This window comes from Coturnix japonica, chromosome 14, assembly GCF_054131305.1.
Source record: "Coturnix japonica strain WE chromosome 14, WE-NBRP24, whole genome shotgun sequence".
Lineage (NCBI taxonomy): Eukaryota > Metazoa > Chordata > Aves > Galliformes > Phasianidae > Coturnix > Coturnix japonica.
The window spans coordinates 10,444,517-10,457,823 of record NC_140676.1 but is presented as its reverse complement, the minus strand read 5'-3'; the positions used below and the strand labels follow the sequence as shown (position 1 = coordinate 10,457,823).

The following is a 13,307-nucleotide window of genomic DNA, read 5'->3' as shown; positions in this document are numbered from 1 at the left end:
ATAAGTTTTAATTTGAAAATTTCAAGCCATCACTGCATAAAACTTACCGATGATTCTGGGTCAGACAGCTCATCCAGAAGCTTTCTTGCATCTACAACAGCTTGATAGAGCCTCAGGTTTTTGCCATCAGATGCAACAAAACAAGCACTAGCAGAGTTGCAGTATGTACCTGGTAGAAAAAAAGAAATTGTAGAGTTAAAGAAAAAATGGGCATCAAATAGCCTCAAGGAGTCATTTATATTCAACTTCAAAATATTTGAATGTTTTTAATAATAATTCATATAAAATACTGAAGTGAAAGAAACCTAAGAAATTATGTGGATTAAAACACCAATATTTAAATTTCAAAATAAGCTTCTGCTCATTTATTTAACTAAAATTCCTCACAGCAGTTAAATAATTTAAGAAAGATTCCCCTTTTGTATATAAATATTGTTCATAAATGCAAAAAAAAACCCCAATAGTTTGCATAATACAAATAAATTCTATGACTATCACTAATTCTACATGGGGTCATGCTAAGAGTACTTACCAAGGCAATAGCTGGGAATAAGTGTGGGGAGCCACGCTACGTTGGAGAAAGCGGAAGTATGAAGAGAGTTAATTCGGGCCAACTCAGACACTCCTCCAGTGTATGACAAAGGTCCTATTGGATCTACACGCCACAGAATCAACTCACTATAGATTGCATTTGGATCATGAAATGTTCGAGTTGCTGCATTTTTAAGTTGTTGCCGAGAAGAACCTTTCAGATGTTTACTAGGATCCATTACCCTGCTTATTCTGTCAGGGACATGAGAACTGTCTGATTCCGGAGTTAATAGAGCATTATGATGAGAAGATGTTAACAGTAATGGTAAAACAGAATGGCAAGCAAGATCATTAAGATGAAAACGGTGACCACAGTACCTAAATTTATGTGATACAGTTAGCACAGTAGTGAAAGCTGATTTATCAGCAAAAGTAACTGCCCACTGATTTAGGGATCCATCTATGTGCTTGGAAATCATCATTACTACGGGAGAAATTATATTCATGTTTGTACTGCTCTGATCAAAGCCTGGTCCTCTATTTTCTAGAGTTTTATCTGAAAAGTCCATTGTTTTCTGATGTACAGCATTACCGGTATCTTTTAATAAGACAGGGCAAGCATACATCATAATATTTTTGCTAAGGGAACTAGCATCTCCTGATGGAAATGCAACAGGAATCCTAGAAGAAAATGAAACCTGAAAGGGAAAAAAAATAAAATTAGAATATAAGAGCTCAATGCAAGTCCAAATAAATGTAAGTAAATTCATGAATAAGTTAAATATAAAGATAAAAATATTAAATATAAGTAAATTCATTCAGATGACCAGGTTTAAATAGCAGGAACACAATGACTCCATTAGGATCATAAAAAATAAGCCAATTTCAAATATACAACACCTGAACTTGGCGAAAGATGCCCGGAGTGTATTCGTCTAAATACTTCACATGCCACAGTAAAAAGGTACCATCGACAGGATGAATAGTGAAAAGCATATCTGGATTTCTGTTCCATTCAGTTAGCAGTAGCTCAATTTTCCGATCTAACAAAACTGTTGGAAGAGGCATCCGTAGGCTTCCTCGTAGAGATGCTTTGGGGCTTCCATCTCGTTCTCCATCTTCATGTTCTGAAGAGCCTGTACCAGTCCCTGTCTCTGATTCTCTATCTATGGACAAGTCTGCAACAGAAAAAAATGTGTTTAATCCATTTCAAATGTTTCCCTACCATAGTTTCTAATACAAACAACAAAATATTTTTAAATCTGTTGACAGCACTACCTCGTAAGAACATTCATGTAAACTAAGGGTAGAAATATCTGTCCGTACAACTCTCAGTTGCTCACACTAGACAGAGTGAGGTTTCATTCAATTGGAAGAATGTCCAACCCTCCTTAAAGCTTACCATCAATTTATGCTTCATTACTGACAATCAGTCTGTACGGTAAATCAAAAGCAAGTCTTAGTCTTAATTTCCTAACTATGAAGTATTTCCAAAACAGATATGAAAAACAATGCAACCTTTCTTTTTCACTGTATAAATCATTATTGCCTTCCAACATGAGATTTTTCATTAAGTTTTTCATGTCACCTAATTATTAGAGGAGGCAAAATTGTAGCTATATCTATTTATTTTAGATTAGTAATAAAATATTATCACTTCTGATTCCTCTGCTAAGTATTTGCATTAATTACTGCACTAAATAAATGTGTTTCCAAATTATTCTGGTGTATAGATCTCAAGACTACTAACCATGATCTAATTTCATGCGCAAACCTCTCTCTTTTTCTTCTTTTTCTTCTTGCTCTTCAACCTCAACATCCTCCAAATCTTCTTCTAGCTGTTGTTCAGAAAGTTTTCTTAGATGCTGCATAAATACTTCAATAGATGATGTAAAATTAAATTCCTTATTATTCAACCAGTGAACGACGAAGCCTCCATTGCCTTCATCTATATTAAAAGCTGTTCCAGCCAAAACAGACGGAATATCTGTGGACAGTTGTAAATAAATAAAAACTCCATACCTTAAAATTTATAGAAATGTATATGTACTTACATAAATACAAACACGAATTTCTTAATTGAATATTTAACTCATTTTTGGTAGAACATAATTTGTTTCTGTAAGTTTAGGAAAAGTAGGATTCAGATCAGGTTTCTACATATGAATCAAAAAAGGTAAGTTTGACATCAGTAAAGTAACAAAAAAATTAATTATGATGAGAATAGTAAATTTACTAGATCTAATTGCTCAGTTTCTTAAGTTGCAATGCTGCCACTTCACCTCCTGGAGTAAGGTAAAGTAGTACCTTTCATCTTTTTCTTCTACAAAAAACAAAGTGGTTTCATCCTAAAAAAGTATTGTACAACTTTTCTTCATTCTGTATATTCTGTAGTTAAAATACTTCATTTATCATATACTGTAGCCTCCCCAAACCCAGCAATCAAGCACTAAGCAGACTTGAAATTTAGGTTGTGAAGTTTCTTTTACCTTCTGATATGGAAAAATAAATTTAATTTAGATTTTTAAAATGCTGAAAGTTTTGGGCAACTGGCTATGGGTGGCCCTGCTAAGCAGGGACATTGGACAAGATTGGCTCCAGAGGTCTCTTTCAACCACAGCTATTTTGTAAGTCTGATTTTTTTGTAAAAAAAACCAACCAAACAGTAATTAAAATAACCAGACCAATTTACTTACAAAATTCTGTGCCAAATAAAAGACTTATGAAATAATATTCTTCCTATGAATATCTTGTACTCAAAGACACAGAACAAAGAACACGGACCTCAGACCCTTCTATTTATTTTTTCCATTCTGTGCAAATATATTATTAAGAATTTGATAAATGGCTGTTTTTTACCTGTATTAGGGTTGATGCTTGCTGCTATGTGGAAGTGACCGAGTGCATTTGCGTGATGAGAAATGTGACGCTGAACTTCATGAGTACCCTGCTGATCTGGCAATACATCTGTGTGAGTAACGAGAACGGAAGATCTCCTTTGTCCTTTTCTCATATTTTTCAAGTGGTGAATTGTCTGGTACGATTAGAAAAAACAATTTAAGAAACACTAAAAAGATTAAGATATAATTGAATATTGATGTAAAACCTATGGCTTTAAGATTTCCTTTCCTGCTACAGAAAAAGCAGACTGAAATTTAAGAACGTGTAGCTTAGGTGCAGAACTACAAATCTCCTATTTCTTCAGCAATTAATAATATAGTTCTATAAATAATTCAAACTATTTTGCTACGCTTATAAGAATTAAATAATACACAATCTTAGAGTTCCACAGTTTAAATTTTCTATTAAATGTTTACAAGTTTTAAAAATCTTGAAATACAAAACTGACAAGTATTGTACCTCTAGTGCATGCTGTATTCTGTCTTTGTGCTTTCCAGATTGAGAAATGGTGCTGCTAATGCTGGAAGTGCTGGTTTCACATATCTGCTCACCAAGAAGAGTATCTTCTGGTAGCAGTGTCTCTGCCCACAGTCGACAGATGCCATCAAGACATGATGTGAGTAACACATTGCAGACTAAACCCCTAAAGAAATACATATCAAAAATATTACCCAATATAGTTAAATTGTGAATAAAGACACAACAAAAATCAGGAGAATATGCAAGTTTTTAGCAGTCATCAGTACTTCATACAATTTTCTTCCTCTCCCTCAACTAAAGGTTTTATAGCAGTAATGATTTTCAACATACTGACTGATAAACTCATAAATTATTAGCAAAAGTGTATGTGAATGTGGAGTTGTTATTGTCTGATAAATGCAACAGTTATTATAAAACTGAAATTATGGAACTGTCTAAGTTATTGTTTTGCTGGATAATGTGAAGAATACGTACATTTTTACTAAATCCTGAAAGGTGAATCAAGCAATGAATTAAACTGCAGCATATACAACAAGGTTCAGAAAAGATCTGATTTAGTGCTAACTGCATAAAGGAAAGTTTTATTTCCAATGTCATTACATCTGTCAAAACTTGAGAAGCTCAGACCATATTTTAGAATAAGTCTCTCCTATTAACGTGACTGTAATTGTTGTAATAAGAAATGGATGTCTTCATATATGTTGGATATGTTCAATTTCTTCAAAGTATAAGCAGCGAAACTGAACCATGTTCTCATGGTCAAACTTTAAGCAGTGCGTTAAAAAACAAAGTAATAAAAAAAACACAACAATTTGGTCAAATATTTGCTTTCTGATTTGTTGGTTGTTTTAAAAATTAAATCTTTCAAACCTGGGCATGTACTTGCTAATATTACGCCATGAAAATCCTGTCACTGCTCGAGGATGAGCTAAATAGGCAAATGAGAAGTTGGCAACCCCTGAGCATTTCTTCTTCTCTTCATTCTCTTGGGGCAGAAGAGATGACTTCCAACCAGTTATAGGATACCAAACCTTTAAGAGGCAATCATCCTAGGCAAAGCAGCAAAATAACATGGGATTAGCTAGCTATAAGTGATAATGGTCACAAAAGAAAATACTAAAATGGCATGAGACTGCTGTTCAGTACCTTTCATGAATACTCAACCTACACCCTGGAACTATTTGCAGTTTAGCAGACAGCCCATTCCTGAGACCAGAAATTTCATAGTCACCCTGGAACGAGTTGCAGGACTAAAAAAATATTCTGCTGGGAACACACCACTCCCAGAAGTAATTTTTCTTGCAGTCCATTTGTCCCCCTACATTCTTCTCAGTTCTTCCGTTTTCTGCATATCACCTATGTGTGCTTAAATCCTACATCCATTCCTCTACCAGAAACAGGCTGCCACTCACAGCACAATATTAAACTCATTACAAGTCAATTTCTCCCTTAGGAAAATTTGTGCTTTAAGTCCCTGGGGGTTCCTATGCACAGGAAGCCTGATTTTTGTGGGAAGTACTATATCTGCTGAGTATAGGCACATGAATGATGAGTGGCTGCACAGTACAGCCTTCCCTCCACATGTGCTACCTTTCCAGTTTGATTGGCTGGATACTACTGATCTAGTTAATTGCAACAAAAGTGAAATGCAGGAATACTCCAAATGCTGGTAAGTGGGACTGGAGTAGGACTACACTGATTTGAACTAAGAGCAACATCACAAGTATGAGCACAGTACACTGTATACATTTGTGAATACATCCTTGAATTTTGGGACTGGAAAGGGAGTGTGGATATGGAATAAACACATAAATTATAAATCTCTGGGAGCTCTTATTTCCTGTCAAACATGTCAAAAGCAGTATTTGACCAGACTCTGCAAGAAGGAAGCCTGAGAGACAGAACTGTTAAATATTATGATGAAAGCTGTGAATATTAAATGTAATATTTTTAAGGTGTCGTTACTAGGTTTTTAGTCTTAAAGTAATGACAGCTTGTGATTTTGTTGTCTTCTTTTGTAACTCCAAGGAGATAAAGGTTTCTAAAATTCTCCTATCATTTGACCAACATTAAGCACAAGCAATAAATGTCCAACTATCCTGACTCTTGAAACTCAAACAAGAGGGTAACATTAAAGAGAATTATTAGTTGAAAACTTAGTTTGAATAGCAATTTCACAAAAAATATGACAAATGGAATTAGAAGTTCAGAACTGATAACTGAACTCAGCCATCACTGTAAACAGAAAATCTTTTCTAATTTGTATGCTGATATGCAGATTACACCTGCTTAAATGCTAATGTTTTTCATCATGATCTAATATTTACCCTAATTATTTCAAACAAAGGATGAAGAATTGTTTAAGCAAATCTGAAAGTTCATCTAAGTATACTTTATCTGTATCACTGTCACTGTATTTTCAGGTCAGTTCTGAAGTATTCAGTAACAGTAAACAGCCAAAGCAAATTTCTTGTTGAAATGCATGGAATTACATGCAAATATAGCATTACATAGGAGATGATTACTTAGCTCAAACTACAGTAGAATACGTGGCTATAGGACTATTCTATATTACTTATTTTCTTCCGTCAAACAAAACTGATGGCATGTAACTGAAGAACTTATCTAGTTTGTTGTTGTTTTTGTTGTTCTTACCTTCCCAGCTGTTGCAAAGTATTCACCATCAGGAGACCATGCCATCAAATGTACTGATACTGCAGTTCTAAAGAGCACAAGAGTAAAGTTTTAAAATGTAAGTAAAGTCTATTTATTCTACATTATTACCCCATGTGTATTTAGTTAATTCAGTGTTTGTTAATTAAACTATATTAGGATATTGCAGTTGTTGTTTTAAGCATACTTTAGATATAGCAGAAGCATAAGAAGTATTTGCAACAAGAAATCATGGTATTTAGCATTTTCATATAGTTTTATTTAGAGAAAAACAGCATGTTAAAAAATCAGTTGTTTTAAATATGGTAAGCCTAGGCTAAATCTAATGAGATCATGGAAGTGAAGTTTGTTTCACTTGCTCTTCCACTACCAGAGGCCAAGACAAATGATAGGAAGGCATCAAACAGCTCTCATCTTGATCAGCAATGCATGTCTGCTTGCTGCTGCTTCTCTGTCACATCCAGTATCTCAGCACAACTTTCAAAGGATGAGAAGACAGGGACAATTTATACATACTGCCAGGGCTTTAGTTAAACCTTTGATGTGGTTATCAGGTGACTGAAGGTCACTTGAAAAAAAGATTTATTTTTTTTTTTGGAGTAACTTCCACAGTTTGAATTTTATGATATTTTAAGCTTATTTAAAAGTGTATTTTAAAATACAGCTTTGGAAAGAAGATAGGGCTGATATACGAGTTGACATTGCAATCTGTCTTAAAATGAGAACTGCCTCACTCACTTGCACTGCCAGACACATTTCCAGTCGTTCAGAACAGGGAGAACTTTATCATCTTTCATCTGACTGTCAGGATCATCTTCATCTTCTTCTAGAATGTCATTGGAAGGTGGGGCCCAGAGTTGCAAATAGTCAGTTGCTGTCAGCAGCCTGTTACCTGAATGTGAGTAGCATTGAAGACGTGAAACCAAACTAATACATGCATAATGATGTTCAATGTCTATAATCATATTTTGATGAAAATAATTAAAAACAGGTTGAACGTTCAAATTTATGAAGTCCATTTTAAATATTATATGATTCAATCATATCATACACCTGTTTTTATCAAAACATTTTGTAATTATAATGCCTTTAAAGAAAAACAGTTAGGGTTTTGATGTTTTTTAGGATGACTTTGAATGACAGTTTTTAATTATGACCTTTGAAGATGCTAAACAGCCATTAATGTCTCAGATAATGCACACTGTTAGATATCTCTCCCTTGGTGGAGTTTTATTATAATTCAGCAATATGTTTAAAATATTATTTGTGGTAATTTAAGGCAGTTATCAGCTTAACACTGTGATTCCCAAACTAAAATCTTACATAAAGCACTCAAATACTTGGCATGGCATCTTCACAAATGCATTTTATTTGATGCTATGTTGCCAAGAATGGATCATCTAAAATGTCTGTATTCATGCTCCCACTTTATTTCAATAAAAGTATTTATTTTCAAGTTTTCTAACTACGAACACTAAACAAATGCATCACAAATTTCACATTACCTTGAGGATCCCAAGCTAGGTTGTAAGTCATAGAACTGAGAAAAAACTGCCCCGTTTTGAGCCACTGACACTTGAGCTGCTGCAGTTTAAAAAAAAGTAAAAATGAATTTTAACATCAATGCCAATGTCAGTATAGATACAACATGTCACAAAACCCACTTGTGAACACAATTAACACTTGATGCTTGGCCATGACTGTGCTGTTTAAACTAGCTTGGTTGAGCTAGCTGGCTGATATACAAGCCCAAGTCCTATTACTGTATTATGGACCTGACACGTCAATTTAAAGGAATTTAAGCTGACTGCTTTGTCACTCTTGCATCAAATATTGTTGTGAACTTGAGAACACTGCAATCCCCCGTTCTGTTTGTACAGTGGAAGATCCTTCTCACCCATTATTATTCTTTTATTATTATTATCCATCATTACAGATGTTGTGAAATGTCTATCCATTAGTTTTTTGTGTGCCAATTTTATAACTGACAGACATACTTTTCATTCAGAACCTAAAATGAATTACAATCATGAAATATAATACTTACACTATTTCTTTTATGAGAATTTATACCAAGTGGCTCAAAAATGCAAACAGCATTTCCATATGATGCTGCAATCTGGAAACAAACAAACAAACAAAAGACTCAAGATACAAGATTAGGAGAGAAGCCTAACTGCTCCATAGTCTTGGGTAGAATCTAGAGAATTTCCACATTACTACTTAAACGTACAGAAATTCAACAAGTAAAATGAATACAAATGTTATTCAGAGTATTATACAAATACTTTCCATAGGAAGATCAGTAATGCAGTCCTTTGAACCAGTCCATCTATAAGATTTTAACTATAAGTATGGAAGATATTTTGTTCAGTGGGATGAGCACTGTCAATCAGATCTAATTCATAATTCTAAGGCAACTACTGTTAATGCATAAGGGAAAACTGATACTTCTGCTCGTTTTCTCTACTTTACAACTACCTAATGAATTAATTATGAGTGTCTGGGTCTCAGTGTGACCCCATGTTCCATTTTGTACCACTAAATAATAATTACTAGAAAAGGGAAAGAAATTTGATTCCATTTTGAATAGTTAAATACACTGTCATGGAAGACGAATAGTAATGGAATAACTGAAGTTCTTGTACCACACAGTTTTCTTCATCTGCTTGTTTTACAGAAACCTCCAGGTACACAATTGCCTTTATTAGGAATATTCGCACTACTCAAATGCTTAGAAGTACTTCTGACAAGCATTTAACTGTCTTCTTGTATAAAAAATTTTTAAAAGAACAGTTGCTTAATGTTCCTCACATCCTCTTCAACACAGAAATGAAGTAAATGTTTCACCACATTTCTTATGAAATCCTACTTCCTCTTCACATGGTGGGGAGAAAATTAAAATAAACACCAAACCAAAAAAGACTCAAGTTCAGAGTCCTGAATGCAGAACCCTGCAGAGGTTCACAGTGGTCTTGCAGAAGCCACCTGTGCAAGATGGAATCTCTCTTCCCACTGGGCCTGCATGGCTGAAGTGCTGGGGCCTTTACAGCAAAAATTTGCCTGAATTGGTAACAGTGGAAGGCAAATACAACTGAAATGAAAAATTTGTGCTCAGTGCTCTACAATACTTCATAGAAAGTTTTCTTTCTTTTTCATGGCAATCTAGTCTGTGTGTAGCCACATAGCCAGTCAAGGGCCACACATTTATGACAGCTCATATTGCAGCACTTTGAAACACTGTAAATGTGCCTGAGCTTTTCTGAAAAAACACAGAATGTTCAATTTATTATTCTGCAGGACGCACAAACACCCATGTACGTATACATGAATTATTTATCCCTGCCCTGCTTTGCTATACACAAGCAGAAAATAATGGGAATCACAGAAGCAGGAATTTTAATACCATTACTATACTGCAACTAATATGTCTTTTGACATTTTGAGAGGCTTGGTATTACACGTATTGGAAAGGTATAAAATCCATTGTTACAATAGAACTCCTGTCTTCTCCCTGCTCCACAACTTTCAATTTTCAAAAAATGAACTGTAGTAAAACAATCCTCTGAATTGTGCTGAAAATCACAGACCAGTAAAAATCTTTGACATTTAATTAGCTCAGGAATAATATTAAAGTTTGTGTTTAATTGTCTCAGAATTCTTTTTTCTTTAGGCCTATATAGAAATGAAGTATAAAATAAAAACAATCCTTACCCTGCCTTGTTGCTGGGAGCACTCCACACAACTGACCTGAATGTTTCCATGTTTAGCACCAGGAATAATTTGTACACATTCAAAGTCATTTGCCAGAATAACAATGTCACAACCAGAACCATAGGCCTGCAATGGTATTTAAATGAAATACAAATTAAAATGTATTAAGAAACAAACACACAAGCAACTAAATCATTTAAAAAGTCAACCAAATCTTTATTAGAATTATGCTTATGAAATAAATGTAAAAATCTCAATTTAAACAAGTAGTGGAACTTATGTTGCTATGTAGGGAGTTCAATGCTCATCAACTTGGTAGCAACAGCAGGATAATCAACAAGTACACATCAACTCCTAGGAGTTACTCTGCCTTTCAGATTAGGAACAATTATCAGGAGGGAAGAGGAATTTGAGCAGACAGTGCTAACATCTGAAGAATTTACAGTTGGGGATGGTTTTGTCCTTCTATAAGTAGATGTGAACATATTGAGGTTTGACTGCTCTATGCGCTAAGTGTGCAATACATTAATACTGTCTTCTTGCTTTAGAGTTCTATGCTTTTGCATTTATTGGACAGTGGAGTATAAGATGCATTGATAAATAATGTCAAATATCAGATGCTGATGTTATTATACTAAAAATGTTCATTCGACTGTCAGATGAGAAAATATGCATATTTTCAATCTTTTCTCCAGCATTTTGGGAAATGCAGGAAAATTCTGTTTGTCTGCAGTGACCACATTGCTAATATCCACATTAGACTTTCCTGACAAAAAAGAAAGCAGAGCCTAAAGATGCTCCTGTCATTTAATGCTGCTGCTCCTGAAAATCAGTGAAAGCCTATTTAATACTGGAACAATTGTATTCTTCTTGAATCATAAAGTTACACGGGTTATTCTTCAAGATCCAGGAGCAGAAGCATTGAGACAGAACTGATTTCAAAATGAAATAGGAAAGTACATATTAAATTTTCCCAGGTTTAAATCCAGGTAAAAAGAAACAGTAAGAAAACTTACTCTAAAACTTCAACTTTGTGTGTTCTTTCACTTAAAAAAACTATATAGAATTTAATTAGAAGTTCCTTAAATTCATCCTGCTGCCACCATTGCACCCCCTTTAAAAAGAATACCAAAGATTGCTTTTCCACAAGGATCCCATTTCCGCACTTCTCTGGGTTTTAAAATAATGCTTGTTACAATACTGCAGAACAAAGATTTGTCTTGGGTACGTTGTATCTCATAGATAACAAACTACAATATAAACAATGTAACAATTCATAGTACAATGATAGATTGCAGCACTATTTTTTTTGGCAGAATAAATACATATGTCTGCCAACCTTTCACCTGTCCTTGTGCACTAGAATAGTCTAAGCCCCATAATCACTCCAGAAGATCTGCTGCACCGAAGTACCATATTCAAGCAAAGAAATCCCTTTCTTTCATCAATCTACTAACAAGCTGCTTTAAAGTCATAGGGCCTCTTTCCTTAAAGGAAGTTTTCCACTGATTGTAATACAGTAGACACAAATTTTATAGCAGTTGAATTAAGCAGGAATGTGTCTGTTCTCAGCAGTCAGTTCCAGACACTATAAAATCATTTTGTCAGTTTCACTTGCCCCTTGCATCTGTCACTATAATTTCTCAATTACTGAGGCCTAGTCCTGTCTTTTGAGGTCACTCATTTTAAAGGCTGTTTAGTGAGTATTTCTGTCGGTTTCCAAGATTAATGCCTGTTGCTGGTCACTGTAAGGTAGTGGCATAGGAAAACCACTGGAACTAGAGAAGTCTAAAGGATCTCACAACCTCACATGTTCACTTCTGATCTTTTCCATGAGAAAAAGCAGATACAGTAGGATTTTTTACTGTACCTCACATTAATTTCAATCTGATTTACAGACCTTTAAACTTCTTCTTGTGCTAACATTTCCCCAAGGCCTTGTGTTCCTTGCAATACAGAAAACATTTAGCTTTTATTTTTATCAGTCACAGCTCTGAAAAAATGTGCTCCTCCAGCTGTCAAGCAGTTGGGCTTGCTAAAGAATCTCAACACGTGGCTCGTCAGACTTGTGGAATTCTGATGCTTGTTTCTAAGGGAAAGGATTGTGGGATTTCATATGAGGATATTATGTCTCCCAGCTTGAGAACTGGCAAATATACAAAGAAAAATGTCAAGACTTCAGAAGTAGGACTGTGATAAAATGTTTTGCTATTAGTTTTCCTGGAGCCTAGAAAATCGTTGTTTCTACAAATGACCTTTTTGCTACTACAATATTTAAAGTAAGTGGTTGTGCAAGTCCTTGGGAAGAAGCTATTAATGAAATGATTATTCTAACTTCCTCTCTTTTTTAATCTTTTTTAACAGCATCTACAGTTTCTCGCTCCAGAGGATGTCTACCAGTACAGTCATTAACTGAGAATATGTTTATGGATTTTACAATCAGAAGATAGTTAGGGTCAATAACCACATTGCTTGCAAACACCTGGTTTTGTGAGTACTATTGTCACTGCTCTAAATACAAACTTTTCATATGGTCTTCTATAATGTGATCCCCTTGCTAAGTATTTATCTGAATGTGAAAGTACACATTGTACCCGTAGATGCAGCAATTAAATGTCCAAAGTAGTCTTGCAACCATGTAGTTGCATGCAAAAATTACAACTGGGTACACAGAGTCTAGAATGAAAGATTTCCAAGGCCATGGCACAAAAATGAAGTAATGCAGTTTTGTCTTTCCGAGTCCTCAGACCTACAGCTGTTGTTCTGGGAAGCTCTGAGGAACTGATACTGAGGTATCAGTGTAATGCAAGCAGGAAGGAGGGGGAACCAACTGCTAGAAGGTGGTTAGAGGGAGATTATTTCAGTAAGAAAATACCTTAAGCTCCTTTGTGTCTAGGCCATGCATTATTACACCCAGTCTGGAAGGGTACAAATTATTACAAAAGATGAATATAATAATTTCCAGAAAGTGGGAGCGAGAGAGACTTGAGATACTGAAGTAACTTCTA

General features: G+C 34.9%; 1 protein-coding gene across 8 annotated transcripts in view; it reads right to left on the bottom strand.

Moving 5' to 3' along the window:
- Positions 1–13,307, bottom strand: part of DMXL2 (Dmx like 2) — a 45,418-nt gene that overhangs the window by 28,797 nt on the left and 3,314 nt on the right. For 7 of the 8 annotated variants that reach the window (XM_085515523.1, XM_085515525.1, XM_015872874.3 and 4 more), the window contains exons 2-13: positions 10,300–10,425; positions 8,633–8,704; positions 8,091–8,169; positions 7,324–7,477; positions 6,568–6,634; positions 4,783–4,961; positions 3,892–4,075; positions 3,391–3,565; positions 2,282–2,518; positions 1,432–1,709; positions 533–1,229; positions 48–169 (exon numbers count right to left, since the gene is read on the bottom strand). In XM_085515523.1, the coding sequence (XP_085371649.1) occupies positions 48–169; positions 533–1,229; positions 1,432–1,709; positions 2,282–2,518; positions 3,391–3,565; positions 3,892–4,075; positions 4,783–4,961; positions 6,568–6,634; positions 7,324–7,477; positions 8,091–8,169; positions 8,633–8,704; positions 10,300–10,425 (2,370 nt within the window). The remainder of the gene's footprint in view (positions 1–47; positions 170–532; positions 1,230–1,431; positions 1,710–2,281; positions 2,519–3,390; positions 3,566–3,891; positions 4,076–4,782; positions 4,962–6,567; positions 6,635–7,323; positions 7,478–8,090; positions 8,170–8,632; positions 8,705–10,299; positions 10,426–13,307) is intronic. The other variant, XM_085515526.1, reaches the window with a different exon arrangement.